The 16831-nt window shown below is 48.7% G+C and overlaps 8 protein-coding genes across 8 annotated transcripts; 6 read left to right on the top strand and 2 right to left on the bottom strand.

Annotated features, from left to right (window-relative positions):
• Positions 1-631: 631 nt before the first annotated feature.
• Positions 632-1343, top strand: FPRO_10634 (uncharacterized protein; the record flags this gene model as incomplete). The annotated part of the gene is made up of 2 exons (XM_031231619.1): positions 632-1077; positions 1130-1343. The coding sequence occupies 2 exons, from the start codon at positions 632-634 to the stop codon at positions 1341-1343; spliced, it is 660 nt and encodes a 219-aa protein (XP_031081637.1).
• Positions 1344-1971: 628 nt separating this feature from the next.
• Positions 1972-3211, top strand: FPRO_10633 (uncharacterized protein; the record flags this gene model as incomplete). Its single annotated transcript, XM_031231618.1, has 3 exons — positions 1972-2037; positions 2130-2596; positions 2650-3211. 3 exons carry the CDS (start codon positions 1972-1974, stop codon positions 3209-3211), a joined length of 1095 nt encoding a protein of 364 aa, XP_031081636.1.
• Positions 3212-4608: 1397 nt separating this feature from the next.
• Positions 4609-6012, top strand: FPRO_10632 (putative adenosylhomocysteinase (S-adenosyl-L-homocysteine hydrolase); the record flags this gene model as incomplete). The annotated part of the gene is made up of 2 exons (XM_031231616.1): positions 4609-5509; positions 5564-6012. 2 exons carry the CDS (start codon positions 4609-4611, stop codon positions 6010-6012), a joined length of 1350 nt encoding a protein of 449 aa, XP_031081635.1.
• Positions 6013-6898: 886 nt separating this feature from the next.
• Positions 6899-8088, bottom strand: FPRO_10631 (uncharacterized protein; the record flags this gene model as incomplete). Its single annotated transcript, XM_031231615.1, has 4 exons — positions 6899-7240; positions 7295-7698; positions 7749-7963; positions 8045-8088. The coding sequence occupies 4 exons, from the start codon at positions 8086-8088 to the stop codon at positions 6899-6901; spliced, it is 1005 nt and encodes a 334-aa protein (XP_031081634.1).
• A 504-nt stretch (positions 8089-8592) lies between these two features.
• On the bottom strand, positions 8593-9424 carry FPRO_10630 (uncharacterized protein; the record flags this gene model as incomplete). The annotated part of the gene is made up of 2 exons (XM_031231614.1): positions 8593-9022; positions 9075-9424. The coding sequence occupies 2 exons, from the start codon at positions 9422-9424 to the stop codon at positions 8593-8595; spliced, it is 780 nt and encodes a 259-aa protein (XP_031081633.1).
• A 1111-nt stretch (positions 9425-10535) lies between these two features.
• Positions 10536-12569, top strand: FPRO_10629 (uncharacterized protein; the record flags this gene model as incomplete). The annotated part of the gene is made up of 4 exons (XM_031231613.1): positions 10536-11326; positions 11381-11596; positions 11642-11916; positions 11965-12569. 4 exons carry the CDS (start codon positions 10536-10538, stop codon positions 12567-12569), a joined length of 1887 nt encoding a protein of 628 aa, XP_031081632.1.
• Positions 12570-12928: 359 nt separating this feature from the next.
• Positions 12929-14903, top strand: FPRO_10628 (putative aflatoxin efflux pump AFLT; the record flags this gene model as incomplete). Its single annotated transcript, XM_031231612.1, has 6 exons — positions 12929-13195; positions 13248-13324; positions 13381-13432; positions 13482-13752; positions 13808-14308; positions 14359-14903. 6 exons carry the CDS (start codon positions 12929-12931, stop codon positions 14901-14903), a joined length of 1713 nt encoding a protein of 570 aa, XP_031081631.1.
• Positions 14904-15338: 435 nt separating this feature from the next.
• Positions 15339-15908, top strand: FPRO_10627 (uncharacterized protein; the record flags this gene model as incomplete). The annotated part of the gene is made up of 1 exon (XM_031231611.1): positions 15339-15908. The coding sequence occupies one exon, from the start codon at positions 15339-15341 to the stop codon at positions 15906-15908; it is 570 nt and encodes a 189-aa protein (XP_031081630.1).
• Positions 15909-16831: the final 923 nt, after the last annotated feature.

Here is a 16831-nt window from a genome sequence, read left to right as displayed (position 1 = left end):
TCTTCTGGCGGTGAAGGAAGGATCTCGCTCATTACTTGTAGCTGATCCCGGTATTTCATCATGGTTTGGTGAGAAGTCGCCATAGATACATGCATACCTGTCTCTGATATGCGAGATTCCGGATCTCTCAGAGACAACGAGAATTCCGGTGTACTTGGTTATTCTGCGAAGCCGTTTGTAGTAATCCAGCAAATACGAGTTGCAGAGTTCTCCGATTCCCAGATAGCCCGCCTGGCTGACTCGGACCACAAGTCTTGACCGGTCTAGTTCGAGGAGTGCCATTTTTGAGACGCCCGACCACCCGCACTAATAAGTAAGTAACTTCCAGAACTACCGGCAGAAAGACCGTTTGATAGTCTTCACCGACCCACATGTGTAACCTTCGTCGTCCGGCTCAGATGGTGTCATTTGAGCACGTTATTCAAGGCTTGATTGCCTAAGAGACTGTAAAGATGTATCGTGTGCTATAAATTGCTGATGACTCGCCGTCGCCGTCGCCGCGCCCTGACTCGTAGTTCCATATATTCCCCTTCCATCTTCTGCCATTGTGTGTCGAGATACCCAAAACATTTCACTGTGTCTTGACTGCGCACTCGGTACTCAACACACTGCAAAACTTAAATAACCCACAATGGCAACTGCAGATGTGCAAACAGCTCCTGCATCCTCACTCGACGTATTTTCCAAAACAGCTGCTGAAGCCGAAGTGAGAGAAATCAGCCCGGAACTCGCAGCCAACCATCGGTATCTTATCCAATCACCATACACGGAACATGAGCATTTGCTCGACCTTGACACTCTTGACAACGAAAATGAGCTCCTCGCAAGAGCCTTGAGTCAATTTCGAGTTCTCCGTGACGACTACGCGACAGCCCCATACACAGAATCCTTCAACTGGCCAGAGGTGATCGAAGAAGTGAAACGTCTGGCGGTCGAATCTGGAAAACCCTTCAAAGAAACGTCGTTTTATATTGTGGCATTCCGATCACGAATCAAGAAGGAGACTGAGTATGCTGATCTTGGCGTTCTCGACAAGGGTGCACATGCTGAGGCCGTGGCGAGTGGTGGATTCCTCAAGTAAGTTGGAAGTGCATCTTCTGCATGAGTCTATTGTATTGACACGGAACAGATACTGGTTTGGAGAACCTGACTCAGAATTGGCCAACTTGGCGACTTGTGTCTGGCGTTCGCGGGAAGATGCCAAGAAGGGTGGTACAGGCCCAGCTCATCGCAAAGCTGCTGGAGCAACTCGCTCCTTGTATGCATTCTGGAAGATTGATCAACATCGACTTATCATTCGAGACAATGCCGAGAGCTGGGAGATTATCCCCTGGCAGGATTAGATGACAAGGTTTGAGACTTCTGAAACCTTTTGTTCAAGAAGCTTATGAGGCGTTGGGTGTCGGTCTTGAGGGTTAGAAAAACATGGGACAGAAAAAAGAATGGCGTTTGCTGGGGAAAATGATGATGTGCTCTGGGAATGACTTAGACGATAGAATTATAAATGAGATAAAACAATAATTAGATTTTAAATTGCTCGTGGTATTCTAGTTGATGGCATTGAATGTCTGTAGAGAACGAGGGCAAGGTGCCCAGCTCAGAACGGACCGCGAAGAGACGCATAAGAGAGATAAAGTACACATCCATTCCGTATCATGACAGCGAGCGTGATATCGGTAAATTTGGGATAAATAAGGCACTTTTCTGGCCGCCGTATGCTTGGCCTGGTGGTGATAAACGAAGATCGTAGGTCGGCTCGTAACGTCAATCGCGGGATATATAATCTGCCACACGTCACCGCCTAGACATCCCACAGCCCACAAATGAGTACACGAACGAAAAGTTTCGATATTCCCACCTTTCAGAGCCCCGAAGCCTTGCAACACCACCCGCCTCTTTCGCGATCGTAGCGCCGAACCTCTCTCCTTCTCTCGCGGCACCGTGAATATCTCGTCCCGAATTTTTGTCAATATGGCGGACGCTCCCAACGATGCGCCTGTTGCTGCGCCTTTCCAGATCGTTCAAGTCGAGGCTCTGGTGAGTTGAATATGCCCCACCTTTTGGTCTTTGAGACCCCCTCTTGAAGGACGAGTAAAGAGTAATGGGACTGACCTCAGTCGGTGGTGTAGGTTATCATGAAGATTGCCAAGCACTGCTCTTCGGCTTTCCCATCTGTTGCGACTGGAGCCATTGTTGGTATGGAGAACGAGGGTCTTCTCGAGGTCACCAATACGTTCCCTTTCCCTACCGTCGACCCCGCTACGACCGATAGCCACCAGAACGATGCTTCGCAGATCGCCGCTGCTGCTCCCCGACAGAAGAACAACATTCACTACCAAAATGAGATGATCCGACACCTCAAGGAGGTCAACGTCGACGCCAACAACGTTGGTTGGTACACAAGTGCCACCATGGGCAACTTTGTCAACTTGAACTTCATCGAGAACCAGTTCCACTACCAAAGCGCCAACGAGAACACTGTCGCCCTCGTCCACGATGCTAGCAAGAGCTCTCAGGGCAACTTGACCTTCCGGGCTTTCCGCCTGTCCCCTGCTTTCATGAGCGCCTACAAGGAGGGCAAGTTCACAACCGAGAGGTACGATGATGCTATTACCACGGCCCAGAGAAAGGGATGCTAACCAGTAACAGCTTGCAAAAGTCTAAGCTCACCTTCAAGGATATCCTCACCGAGGTCCCTGTCAACGTCCACAACTCTCACCTCCTCACAACCTTCCTCCACCAGATTCCTTCCGCTCCCGTGAAGGGTGATATTGAGCAACCCTCATCGCTGGATGACCTCAACCGTAACGCTCTCGAGCCTCCTCTGTACCCCTCTATCGACAACCTCGACCTTGCGATCGACCCCTTCCTCGAGAAGACCTGCGATCTTCTGCTCGAGAGCATCGAGTCTCACTATACCGACCTCAACAACTTCCAGTTCTACCAGCGACAACTCGGTCGTGAGCAGACCAAGATTACACAATGGCAGACCAAGCGCAAGGCCGAGAACGCCCAACGTGCTGCTGCCAAGCAAGCTCCTCTTCCCGAGGATGAGTGGCAGCGACTGTTCAAGCTTCCCCAGGAGCCCAGCAGACTGGAGGGTATGCTGAACGCGAAGCAGGTGGAGCAATACAGCAAGCAGGTGGATGGATTCACAGCCAACGTCAGTGCCAAGATGTTTGCCGTGCGGGAGAACTTGATGCCAAAATAGATGGAGGACGGGCGAGACGGGGATTTTCAAAAAGTCTCGAGGGATTTCAGGAATACGAGACGCTCAGTGATGGTTTGCATTGGCGGCGTTCCGGACAATGTCGATAATATCGAGTGCTGGTCTAGATTTTAAAGCGTTGAGAGAAAAAGAGGAGCACTTGATGAGCACATGAGGGGCCAGCCTGACGTTGATGTGTTGATGTTGAAGAGTCACGAAGAGATGGACACGACTGTAGCATTGCCTTGGTCATAAAAAGCTGGCTTCGTAGATAGCGCCTGCAATCAAGTTCTCAAAGTCTGAGAGCATTGAAACAATTTTACGTTTAGAAGTTCATTGGTACTGTCGGTTGGTTGTTTTGTCTTTCAGTGAACTCGGCAAATAACATCGGGATTTGAAGTGGTTCATGGTTAATCCAAGACCAGGTTTCATAGCATAAATATCTCATCTCGCTCTTACACGCCGAAAAGGTATATGAGACGACGTGATGAGTCTGGTATCAGTGTGCGCCTTATAAACAAGACCAAAGAGGTGCCTCCGAGCTGACTCTCCCCTCAGAATATTCGGATATACAGATTAGTCGGTCTGTTCGTAGCTTGCAGACGATCAATGACCCGTAGTGTTCGCGTGAAGCGGTGCTCGGCTTCCGAGCGGGGAATATCCAAGGGTCAAGTCAAAGTCAGCCAAAGCTGCATCTGTACGAAGCAAGTTACATATGCACAGTCGGAACGAACAATTGAAGAGCAGATAGTCACTATAGACAGCAGAACAGAGGCCTAACAATTTGCCCACTCACTGGATGAGAAAAATCAACGTGGTCTCCTTCTCACTAGTCCCGTATTCGTACCAAGACCTGGAGGAGCTTCCCATCATGAGAAAGCTCCTCTTTATTTTTTCCTCAGGTGGATTCTCCGAGTCCCTGAGATCCACTCTCGCTCGGAGGTACCTTTTGGCGCTTCAAACCGCCAGATTCCTCGAGGGTACCAGGTTCAGCACCCAGCCAACCACCCGCTTACAAGTACCTAGCCTAAAGATCGACTGGACTCGGAGTGCATTTCTGCTCTGCCCCGCCTCAAAATTGCTGGGCCTCAATGGCAGAAGAAAATTCTGCCCCTCATTTTGCCGTCCATTGACTTCACCGCCCGCGAAAAAAACCCCACTGACACTGCTGGGCCCTGGTCAACCCCTCCCCCTCCAGGCCCCTCCAGAGGCTCTCAGCCCATAGCAGCAGTTCTCTCAGCCCCGCCCAATGTTATCTCGTTGTTGATTCTACAACCTACATATTCTTCCACTTCCCATTCAACTTTTTCAATCCCTTCTTCTCCTCTTTCTATTCTCTCTTCTTCTTCCTTCTCCTCTCATACATACTTTCATCCCTTCCTCCTCCACATCCATTCATCATGTCTGCTCCCGCCCACAAGTTCAAGGTCGCTGACCTTTCTCTGGCCGCCTTTGGCCGCAAGGAGATTGAGCTCGCTGAGAATGAGATGCCCGGTCTCATGCAGACCCGAGCCAAGTATGCTGCCGACCAGCCTCTCGCCGGTGCCCGCATTGCTGGCTGCCTTCACATGACCATCCAGACCGCCGTCCTCATCGAGACCCTCACTGCTCTCGGTGCTGAGGTTACCTGGACCAGCTGCAACATCTTCAGCACCCAGGACCACGCCGCTGCTGCCATTGCCGCCGCCGGTGTCCCCGTCTTTGCCTGGAAGGGTGAGACTGAAGAGGAGTACAACTGGTGCCTCGAGCAGCAGCTCACTGCCTTCAAGGACAACAAGAAGCTCAACCTCATCCTCGACGACGGTGGTGACCTGACCACCCTTGTCCACCAGAAGTACCCTGAGATGCTCAAGGACTGCTTCGGTGTCTCTGAGGAGACCACCACCGGTGTCCACCACCTTTACCGCATGCTCAAGGATGGCAAGCTCCTTGTCCCCGCCATCAACGTCAACGACTCCGTCACCAAGTCCAAGTTCGACAACCTTTACGGCTGCCGTGAGTCCCTTGTCGATGGTATCAAGCGTGCTACCGATGTCATGATTGCTGGCAAGGTCGCCGTCGTTGCCGGTTTCGGTGATGTCGGTAAGGGCTGCGCCATGGCCCTCCACGGCATGGGTGCCCGCGTCCTCGTTACCGAGATTGACCCCATCAACGCTCTCCAGGCTGCTATGGCCGGCTACCAAGTCACCACAATGGAGAAGGCCGCCAAGGTCGGTCAAATCTTTGTTACCACCACCGGCTGCCGTGATATCCTCACTGGCGAGCACTTCGAGGCTATGCCCAACGACGCCATTGTCTGCAGTAAGTTTTTATCGCTCTTTCACTGAATGATTCATCACTGACATTGGTAAACAGACATTGGTCACTTCGATATCGAGATTGACGTTGCTTGGCTCAAGGCCAACGCCAGCTCTGTCCAGAACATCAAGCCCCAGGTTGACCGTTTCCTCATGCCCAACGGCCGTCACATCATCCTCCTTGCTGAGGGCCGTCTTGTCAACCTTGGCTGTGCTACTGGCCACTCTTCTTTCGTCATGTCTTGCTCTTTCACCAACCAGGTCCTTGCCCAGATCATGCTGTACAAGGCCGCCGACAAGGCTTGGGGTGAGAAGTACGTCGAGTTCGCCAAGACCGACAAGCTCGACGTTGGTGTCTACGTCCTCCCCAAGATCCTCGATGAGGAGGTCGCCCGTCTCCACCTCGATCACTGCCAGGCTGAGCTCAGCACCCTCAGCAAGGTCCAGGCTGAGTACCTCGGCCTCACCGTCGAGGGTCCCTTCAAGGCCGATATTTACCGCTACTAAGCGTGTGTAATCAATACCCAGGATCCTTCAACTGGATTCCTACGTGTAACGAACTTTTCCCTCTTCTGTCGACATGACAATCGGCAAAATTCTAGTTTCAACAGCATGAACTTGCATGGCATATGGGTTGGGAGAGTTACAAGGACATCTGCGGTTTTCTGATTTTTTTCCTCTTCTCTTCTTTGTTTCTGCTTATTTGGGTTACTTCTCTAAATCATCAAAGAGAAGACTCCTCGCAGGGTGCAGGGAGGGGCAAAAAAATCTTGCTTTTTCAACAAAATGGCGTTGGCTTTTTTGCTAATCATGATTCCCCCCTTCGAGATTATAAAAATGGATGATGAATGGAATGATATGGACGGATATGACCAAGACGAGACCTCCCCCATAGGGATGGATGAGATGGTAACTCGATACAGGCAGGCCCGTCAACCGTGGCCAGGATAGAGTAGAACTTCAAAAAGAGATATTCTGACTCTAACGCTAATGCTTCTCATGTGATTCTTGAATTATGATATCCTCTGACTATGCAACTGTGCAAAGATTGGGTCACATCCACGTAGCCTTGAGGTAAAACCGTCAAGTATTGCTTGTGCTCAGGATTTGTTATTTTACCGGGCTTGTTTGAACCGTTGGGTTGTTTCAATTTAAGGTAGCTAGCTAAAATTCAATTAAGCAGATTCAAGGTTATTGGCAATCTATCATCCGATCTAGTTTAAGACGCGATGAAAGACTTTCATCCCAAGTATTCGAAGTCAGATCAGCTTGGATGTGTGTGTAACATACTAGAGCTTCAGTTTGACTATGTATCTATTCTTTGTTCGGCTGTTCTATGCGTCCCTAACCTCTTCACACCACTAAGGCTTTGATGTGTGGACAGAGTTACTGCCTATTGCAGATCCTTCTGCTCAGAAACGATACTCTTCAACTTTCCTTCTGTCACTGCTAGACGAACATTGTCCATAGCCCAAGCCTCCATCAGTCTCTCGGTCTCTACAGTCCAAGTTCCCATGTGTGGAACAAGCAAGACGTTCTTATTCTTCAAGAGCCCTGGGTGAACCTCTGGTTCGTTCTCAAAGACATCAAGACCAGCACTGGCAACCCGTCCTGATTCAAGAGCCTCGACGAGAGCAGCTTCGTCCATCACTGCACCACGAGCGGTGTTGACGATTACAATGCCACGCTTCATAATGTCGAATTGAGGTTTTCCGATAGTATGTCGAGTTTTGGGCTGCAGCCAGTCAGTCCAGAATCCCGAGGATACTCCAATTATGACTAGACTCACGTTCAGGGGTAAGTTGAGACTCAACACATGACTGTCTTTAAGAAGTGTCTCGAAGTCAACATATTCAGCACCGTCCTCTAGATCAGGGGATAGCCGGCTGCGGTTGTGGTACCTCACAGTCATGCCAAAAGCGCGGGCTTTGCGTGCAACATTGCGACCAATGCCTCCCATACCCAGAATGCCTAGCACTTTGCCTTGAGGATCATGACCAAGCGATGGTGGAGGGGTACCCCGCCAAGTTCCCTCTCGGAGAGTGAAGATGGAGGATGAGATATTTCTCAAAGCGCCGATGAGAAGAAAGATAGTGATATCAGCCGTGGCATCGTCTACAGCTGTGGGTGTGTTTGAAACGAGGATACCACGAGAGGTGCATTCGGGGACATGAATTGGGTCATATCCAGCGCCTGGAGAAGTTACTTAGTAAACCTGGTCACGGTATACTCGAAATACTCACCATTATGGCAAATGAACTTGAGAGACTTGGGCAAGATATCCAGTAACTCAGCATCAAAGGGTCCAGTAATGCCAACAGACTTGTTTGTACCGTAGATAGCCTTGACTCCATCGAAAGCACCAGACTTGGTCTCTTCTATAAAAGCGGATCGCTGATTCGACTTTGGGTAGACAGGTTCTACAATCTCACAGAGCGATGCGAACTCTTCGTGAGCTCTAGAGCAGCATGTTAACTGCGATATCTGTAGATGGAGAATATAGAACATTCATGTTCCTTGAGGTATGAACGGAACTTACTGCTTGATACTGCCTAGGAAGAGGACCTTTGGTTTATCTGCCATATTGAACAATTTTGAGGAATATCAACGATAGGGGAAAGGGATGAGGCTTTTGAGATGCTTCAAATGGGTTTATATCTATCATAATATCGAGTCAGGTCTCTCTTGTCCGGTCGCACTATCAAAGGACCTTCGGCTTTCAGGCCGACAGACAATACATCCCGAATCAAGGACATACAATGTCCGTCTATAGCGGGGTGATGTGGGGGCGGGGGCGGGGTGTGTTCTGTTGAGTCCTTGAAGTCGTTGTTAAAAGGCGCCATTGAAAGCTCTTCAGCATAAAACCCGGAACGAGCACAACATTATAGAGTATTCAAGTATGGGGAGTTGTTAGAGGCAAGTTGAATTGATCTGATCCGCATCAACCCAAGCCAGAATAAGTGATATGTTATGCACAAATTTGAATTCAGACAGTAGAAAATCTATCGGTTAAGGTGAACCATGACACTGTTTATACAACTCCAAGCCGCCTGACTCCAAACAACACCCACCCAATGCACCCAGATTTTACATGAGCAATCTCCAAGCACCAAGTAACAGCGCCGCGAAACCGGTGCACACACCCATAAGCCACTGGAGTGTCTGGAACTTGACCTGCTCCAGCTTCTCCCTCAGCGCAGCAACCTCCTGCTCAATCTTTGTCTCCGTCTCCTTGATCTTGAGCTCCTGGCCCACAGCCTCCTCCCTAATACGGCCCTTCTCTAAGTTAAGGTCGAGGCGCACGCTAGCTTGTGTACGGCTGATCTCATCGCGCAGTCGGTTGCTGAGCTTGGCAATGTCGTTTGTCAATCGTTCGTGAGCTGTGCGCGTCGTGTTGGATTCGGTAGAGTCGGCGGAGAGAAGCTCGGAACGCAGCTTAGCAAAGTCGACCTTTTGAGTGTACGTTGCTTTTGCTGCATCTTCGCGGAGTACCATTGTTCGGGTGAGATTTTGGATACTGTATGGTCAATTAGTATGGGGATAGCACATGTTGGAAAAATAGAGCGCACCTCTCTTCAATAACATCATTCAACACCTTCATCATTGCAGCCGACTGCTCCTCAGTAAACCCTTCACCCTGTAATCGCTTAACAAACTTGAGTGTGTCGAAATGGTGATCTCGTTGTCTGATGGTTGTCGCATGGAATGCTCGCTTTACAATAGGACTTTCGGCGGGAGGAGAGTGACGTCTGGCAACAGGACCAGCCTGGATTGATGCGAATGACCTCCTTTGATCGCTGGAAGGGATAGAGGCAAATGGCCGGGTCGCCCGTGATACGGAGAGTGGAGGGCCCCAGCTGAGACGAGGGAGAAGGAATCGAGGCAGCATCTCAGCTACTACGACAGACGGAACTGCCATGTTGATATTTGCCGGGTTGGCTATGGTTATTGGGAACTGCGATGTCGGCGATGAAGATGGAGTTGAGAAGAAATGTACAAGGTAAAGTGACCCGAAGATAGACACGCATGTGACGTTAGTTGATTGAGAAGAGCGGGAAACACCGGCTTTGATTGGCCCCTGAAGCTAGGTTATGTCCGGCCAATTAAGGGGCGCGCTGGTAGATTTTGCGACCAATTAAGGGAAGGCGGATTTGGCTTGTAATGTAACCCTGAGATCTGACCAGGAAAGCAAAGGACAAAAGATATTGTTGGTTCCCTGTTCTTTAGATAAGATTAATGTTCGTGGAATAGATCGTCATGAATTTAATTCAAGAGAAAATATCCTTCCTTCAAGTCATATCGCTGTTCGCCTTCTTTAAGCATCCTAAAGCTTGCAACGGTAAACCAATCAGGCTTGTATAACGGCTTGCGCCGGTAGAAGTAACCATACGGCAATGTCGACCAAGCAAATTGTTTATACCCAACCTACATACTATAGTATAAGCTACGAAGTCCTGAAAAGGTCTAGAAATAGTAAAATGAATGTCAATGATTGGGGTATAAGACTCTTAACGGGGAGATCGGTTGGTATCTAACTACACGTGATGAAAATGCCCAATAACTACTAATAATGCTGGTAAGAGATAAGCCTACTGCTAGTGAAGTCTCTGGCCCAGCCTGCATAGACTCTGTAGGGCTGGCCAGACTCCGTAGGGATTTAATGAGAACAGAATGTTTCACGTCACATATTGGAAATCAGCCCAGAGGCATTCTGATTGATAATACATGATGATCTGGCTAAATGTCCCCGAATCAATAGCTTCATCGACAGCACTTCGGGTCATCATAGAATTGCGAATGCTTGGATATAGTAATACGGAATTAGTCGAATTCCGAACTCCGTTATCTTAACCCCCCGGCATTCCGTAACTCCGGTTTCTTTCAATTCCCATACCAAACCCCTTCAAAACTGAATCTCGAATTCCTATCAGCCCTACTGCGCAACCGGGATTTGTTCATCACTTCTTTGTTTGTCTGTTTGTTTACGTACGCGAGGTCTCTTGGCGCAGCAGTTACACAACCTTAAACCGATGGCACCGCCCGAACTGTCAGGCTCTGCAGCCTCTAGTACGACAGGGACTCCCGCTGGCTATGGAAGAGCTTGCACTGCATGTCAAAGAGCTAAATGCAAGTGTATCTTGAGACCTTCTGGCCAGGATTGTGAAAGATGCCATCGTCTTGGCAAGCCATGCCAGCCAATGGCAACCTCGCGCAAACGGGTTGCGAAAAAGTCAACGTCTTCTAGAACCGCTCAGCTTGAAGAGAAACTTGAAGACCTCGTCACTATTCTGCGCGCTTCTCAGCCGTCAAATGGGCATTTGCACTCCGCAGGTCCCGGTGACTCAAGCCCCTTGATGAACTCGTCCAACATGGGTCACCTCACTAGCCGGTTAGAATCACTAGCAACTGCTGCAGCTTCCTCCTCCTCCTCAGAAAGTTATCCCCGTCCGTATCCTGTGCCTCATAATTATGATTCAAGAAGCACGGCCAATACCCACCCCAATACCTCCCCATCCAGCATTGGTGAAGATCCCTCCGCCTCGTTTGATCCCACCCCAGAAGAGGCCGAAATGCATCTGGCAAAATTCCAACAATGGCTGAAGAACTTTCCTTGCATGATTTTACCACAGGATGTAACAGCCGCGACTCTCCGGAAGGAGAAGCCATTCCTGTGGTTATGTATTATGAACATCACCTCTATGTGTGTTGAGCAGCAGATGAAGATGAAAGATCAAGTGCGCCAAGAAATCGCCACGAGAATTATCATAAACCATGAGAGATCTATGGACTGCCTTCAGGGACTCATATGTTACATTTCATGGTCAGTTAATCACCAAGGTTCTCATCGTAGCATGTTCTGACTCTAGCTATCTAGGGCTGCCACTACTTCCAGTCCAGGCAGGCCGTTTATCATCACATTTTGCCAAATGGCTGTCCTACTTGCATATGATCTCGGTCTCACCAAAGCCCCTGTTGAAGAACAGTACTTCACAATATGTTTCAAGATGTGGGGAGGACGGCCCCCTCCACCTCGGCTACGCACTCAAGAAGAAAGGCGAGCTGTTGTGTCACTGTGGTTTTTGACTTCAGTGTAAGTGACATTCCCTGAGATTACAAACCTTATTGACACATATAGTATGTCATCATTTGTCGGCAAGATGGATCCTCTTCAATGGACACCACATATGACTGATTGTCTGGAAGCTCTCGAAAGAGACAAACTATGGCCATCTGATGAGCTTCTGGCCGCATTTGTCAGGTATCAGCTTGTTGCAGACGAGGCACAGAAACTTCTCGTACGAGATGTCATGGGCGAGTCATCTTCAGCGCCCACGTATGTTTTCAGAAAGAGTTTACTTGCCAAACTCCAAGCAGTCCGAGACGGATTGCCAGCGAATATGCCTATAACCCGTAAGTCTGGCATGCATTCTTAGTGAAAAGCATACTGACAGATTCCAGCGGTTTTGCAAGCACATTCGCTCGCGACAGAGATTCAAATCAACTCCGTCGGACTCTTTATGCAAAACATCCCAGTCAATCAGCGAATTGAAAGCATGTATTCTTGCCTTCAAGCAATAAGATCATGGTACGACGTGTTCTTTGGCATAACTCCGGAAGAAGCTCCAGGAGCACCTTTTGCAATCTATATCCAGCTGTCGCAGGTTCAGATCGCCCTCTATCGACTCACTACGTCTGAGGATCCTGCTTGGGACAAGGAGTTTGTCCGAAATACAGCAGACTTACTTGTACTACTGGACCAAGTCGTTGAATTCTTCACACGGCTGGATTCTGTCTACAAGATGAAAACAAGTCCAGGTGAAGAAACGGTATTTGTTATGGGGGCTAAGATTATGAACAACATTCGAATTTCATGGGAACCTACACTATCACGGCACCTCAGAAATGCATCTTCGATACCGACAAATCAAGGAGCAGGTCCGCCGATACCAACGCCTCCTCCGCCTTCAACGGCTCAGGCATCCATGGACCTGGGGAACATTAATATGATTGATTTTGGTGATGTAACTTGGATGGGCGACGTTTTTGGGCCATGGGAGTTTTAGTATCTTGAAGCATGGATACCGGGAGATAATATTGCACCGAATCCATCTGGAAAAAGCACCAAGAAAAGCGTATGGTCCAATTAGTTCTGCGAGCTCAATGGTTGAGCGGAATTCCGTTCCAGAAGCGATAGCCAACTCCGTTGACACCACATTCAGCCTTAACACCACAACAAATGAACCCCGGGCTAGAAAGTACACTATGAATTCCTTAGGAGAGACAGTGCTTATGTCTTATATTGCTGTCTCGTCAAATTGTTTAAAAACGCGGTATCCCCAAGATGTCAGGCAACTTTCTGAAAGCCTCAAGGCTCAACCAACTCTGCATCCTTGTTTGAAGGTCTATCTTTGAATGTGATAATATGACTACACCGACATCGAAGACAGAACGCAACGAGCCTCACCCTATCAGCGGCGATGATGAAAAGACCGAATCGCGTTCAAATACACCGACCTTGAACGAACCCAATCAAGACGAGAAGCCGAAGAAATCGGAAGATGGCGATGGCGAACTCACAACAGAGGAGGAGGAAACTGAATGGATATCGGGATGGAAGCTTGCAAGCATGATGATATCCCTTACGCTTGCTGCATTCTTGATGCTGCTGGATATGTCCATCATCTCAACGGTAATTCACATATTCAGTCCTTGGAGTTACACTCAATACTAAGGATATTTAGGCTGTTCCGCGCATAACCTCGGACTTTCATTCTTTACCGGACATAGGATGGTATGCCAGTGCATACAATCTTGCTAGGTAGGGTCAGCGCTAGGTGGAATCCTTCTACATTTGCTGACCACGATATGTCACAGTGCTGCCCTACAACCACTTACCGGCAAAATATACATGTACTTCAACACAAGAGTAAGTAAGCTCCAGCCCAACCTATAGTACAGAGTCTCACATATTGTAGTGGACTTTCTTAGCGCTATTCTTCGTGTTCGAAGTTGGCAGTCTTATTTGTGGCGTAGCCCAGTCGTCTGCTATGTTGATCATCGGCCGAGCCGTTGCTGGAATAGGCTCTTCTGGTATTCAGAATGGTGCTCTTACTATGATTGCGAAGGCGGTCCCTATTCACAGGCGCCCGTCCCTCGTTGGTATTATCATGGGGTTTGCTCAGCTGGGACTCATCAGCGGCCCTTTGATAGGAGGCGCTTTTACTCAGTATACCACTTGGCGATGGTGTAAGTCAAATTCATCCGTATCCAAGACTTATACAAATCCTGACCATGAATCTAGGTTTTTACATCAACCTTCCCATCGGTGCGATATGCGCAGTCCTGATTCTATTCGTTCATATGCCCGATCATCGAGCCAATAGAGACGAAAGCGCCATGCAGATTCTGAAAACGAAACTCGACTTCACCGGCTTCGTCTTGTTCTGCCCTAGCATAGTGATGTTGCTACTAGCTCTTCAATGGGGTGGCCTTGAGTATCCCTGGGATTCTGCAACTGTCATTGGGCTCTTCTGTGGCGGTGGTGTTCTTTTCATTATCTTCATATACTGGGAGCATCGTGTTGGTTCAGAGGCCATGATTCCTCTTCCAATTGTGCGCACAAGAGAGGTCTGGGCTTCGTGTCTGTCACAGTCATTCCTCTTTTCTACGGTGATGGTGGCATCGTACTATTTTCCTGTCTATTTCCAATCGGCGAAAAATGCTTCACCTTTCACCAGTGGTGTCAATCTTCTGCCCAGCATTCTCAGTGTTATCTTCGCAGCTGTCGCGAGTGGCGCTCTTGGTAAGTCCTCTTGGTATAGAACTTGAAGTCCTTCACCTAACAGACAGCAGCTCAAAGGGTTGGCTACTATCTCCCATTCGCCACAGCCAGCGGCGTACTCTCCTCTATCGGCTTTGGTCTGGCCTCTTCCATGGGCCCCTACGCTTCCACAGCTACATGGGCCGGTTATCAGATCTTGTTAGGTCTTGGCCGTGGTCTCGGTCTACAGATGCCCATTATCGCTATCCAGGCGAACACAAGTGCCGATGTTACTCCTATAGCCATGGCGATCTTGACTTTCTCGCAGACCTTTGGCAGTGCGATCTTTATCACAGCTGCCAATGTCATTTTCACTCATGAGCTTCGCAATGAGCTTGTTGCAAGACTTCCCGATATCAACGCTGACATGATCATCGATGCCGGTGCTGGAGCAGTCAGTGAAGTTGTGTCTGGAGCGGATTTACCGCAAGTTTTGTGGTCGTACTCCAGAGGTGTACGTGCGACGTTTCTGCTTGCTGTAGGCACGTCTTGTGCCATGGTGCTTTCATCTTTTGGAATGGGATGGAAGGATATCAGGAAGAAGCCGGACCCTTCCCCTGTTCCTGATGAAGCTTGAGGAGAAAATAGCAAAGTCTTTGAGGTTCAAGCACGATGCGGAATTCGAACGTACATAGAAGTGATGGTTTTGAGGCAGTGAACAGCATAGGTCATCTAACTGGAGGCAACAAATAGTATGACGATCTCAGCTAAATTGTATCATTATAATAAAATCAATTCTCTATTCCACTACAATCTAATTGCGAACATCGATTGTGTTGTGTTTGTGCTTGTAAGTGAGATATGCTTTTTGCTATGTCACGATTTGCTGTAGGGTAATTTTTTTCATGAGAAACAGTGAATACCTTATTTGTTACTCATGCATCATCAAATCAGCTTTAACCTCACCAAGATTGCGCTCCCTAAGTCCTTGGTTTATTTGCCATCTCATTTTTGGGCAACAAGAAAAGCCACTTTTGTACTATTCAAGGGCTCAGCATCATTCTTTGCGACGATGAACCGGCCAAACCGGCCTCGAAACCGGCAACCTCGTCCCCCACGTCAACAGCAGAATAACCAACGGGGAGGCTCATCACGACCGTCTCGCGCACCTGCAACACCACAGCAAGCATCAGGCACAGTCCCAACAGTACAACAAGTCATTCCTGGAGCTTCAGTATTCATCATTCTGAAAGAAGACCAGCCCACAGGAGAAGAGACGAAAGGGATAGTGCAGGATATTCTCACACGGGGCAATCATCCACGAGGTATCAAAGTGCGACTACAGGATGGTCAGGTGGGCCGCGTACAGAGAATGGGCAACACTACTGCAGCGACGGGAGAGACGGGAAGTCAGACGCAGTCAACCAGATTTACTATGCGATATACGGATGTGAGGCGAGACGATGAGTTTGCTACCGGGCCTCCACCAAGGAGTTTGGCGGATTTCATACCGGATTTTGATGAGGGTTTGGGGGGTGCTCCGAGTGCTGGCGTTGAAACGGTCAAGTGTCCGTTTTGTGAAGGGTTTGAAGGAGATGAGGCGGCTGTTACACATCATATTGATCGGGAACATCTATCGTAGTTGGATGTTGAGGTTGGGTTTGTTTAATATGTTTGAGCTTGCGCAAACAAGGTCTTGAATGGTGTTTGGATATAGACTGCAACATATCAAACGCATGAGAATATAGTTTGCCTGTATAAGTTGTTGTGCGTACCTTGAAATGGTTTCTTAAGATTCTAAATAAGTCATATGAACAGGGGTTATGATGTACTGAGTACCTTATGATTCCGTACACAGAGTACAGACGAGGGTAAATGTTTTCTCGGGGTTGTTCTTCCTTGTTTATTCCCACGAAACTTTTGATAAACATGCGCCGTCCCTGTCAGATCTGCTTGCACATGCAGCATGCTGTAATTGAAGTCAAAGCTGTTGTGCTACCAAGCTACAGCCGGTCTCTTAATCAGCATAAGTTTAACCACAAATTTTGACGAAAATCAAATTGAGCCTCACTTTAAGCCAGCGACCACTATCATAGCAAGATATCAGCCATTGGGTTAAAGCTTCATGCTGAATCATTTCAATTCTAATTGATGGGTCCAGGGTAACCAATCTTGAAGTGATGCATGCTCCCCCTTTTCCTTGATCGATTGGCGCCTGTTTGTTGATGACGAAAGCCTACTCGACTCAATCTCGGCCGGCTCGGAAAATCAAGGCGCCATGCGATTAATTATTGGCTCTTGAAATAGGCTGTCAGCATTGGCACACCGGGCCAGTGCGAGCCAGTGGCCGCTAGCTCCCCAGGCACGCCGTATTTCGAGGCAGATACGTACCTTCTGCTCTGGCGCAGTGCTGCACCTCCACTCTCCACTTCACTGCTAGCTGTACCTGTGGCTCCTTCCAAACAGAACAGGTAACGTAACCCAAAGTGACCTGGACCTAACCTAACCTTCTTCCTGCTCTCTCCTTTAACCAAAACACACTTTCAACACCCATTCCACCTCTCT

This window comes from Fusarium proliferatum (assembly GCF_900067095.1).
Source record: "Fusarium proliferatum ET1 genome assembly, contig: FPRO_scaffold005, whole genome shotgun sequence".
NCBI lineage: Eukaryota > Fungi > Ascomycota > Sordariomycetes > Hypocreales > Nectriaceae > Fusarium > Fusarium proliferatum.
The sequence above is the reverse complement of the archived record's forward strand: the minus strand, read 5'-3'. Positions and strand labels throughout refer to the sequence as shown.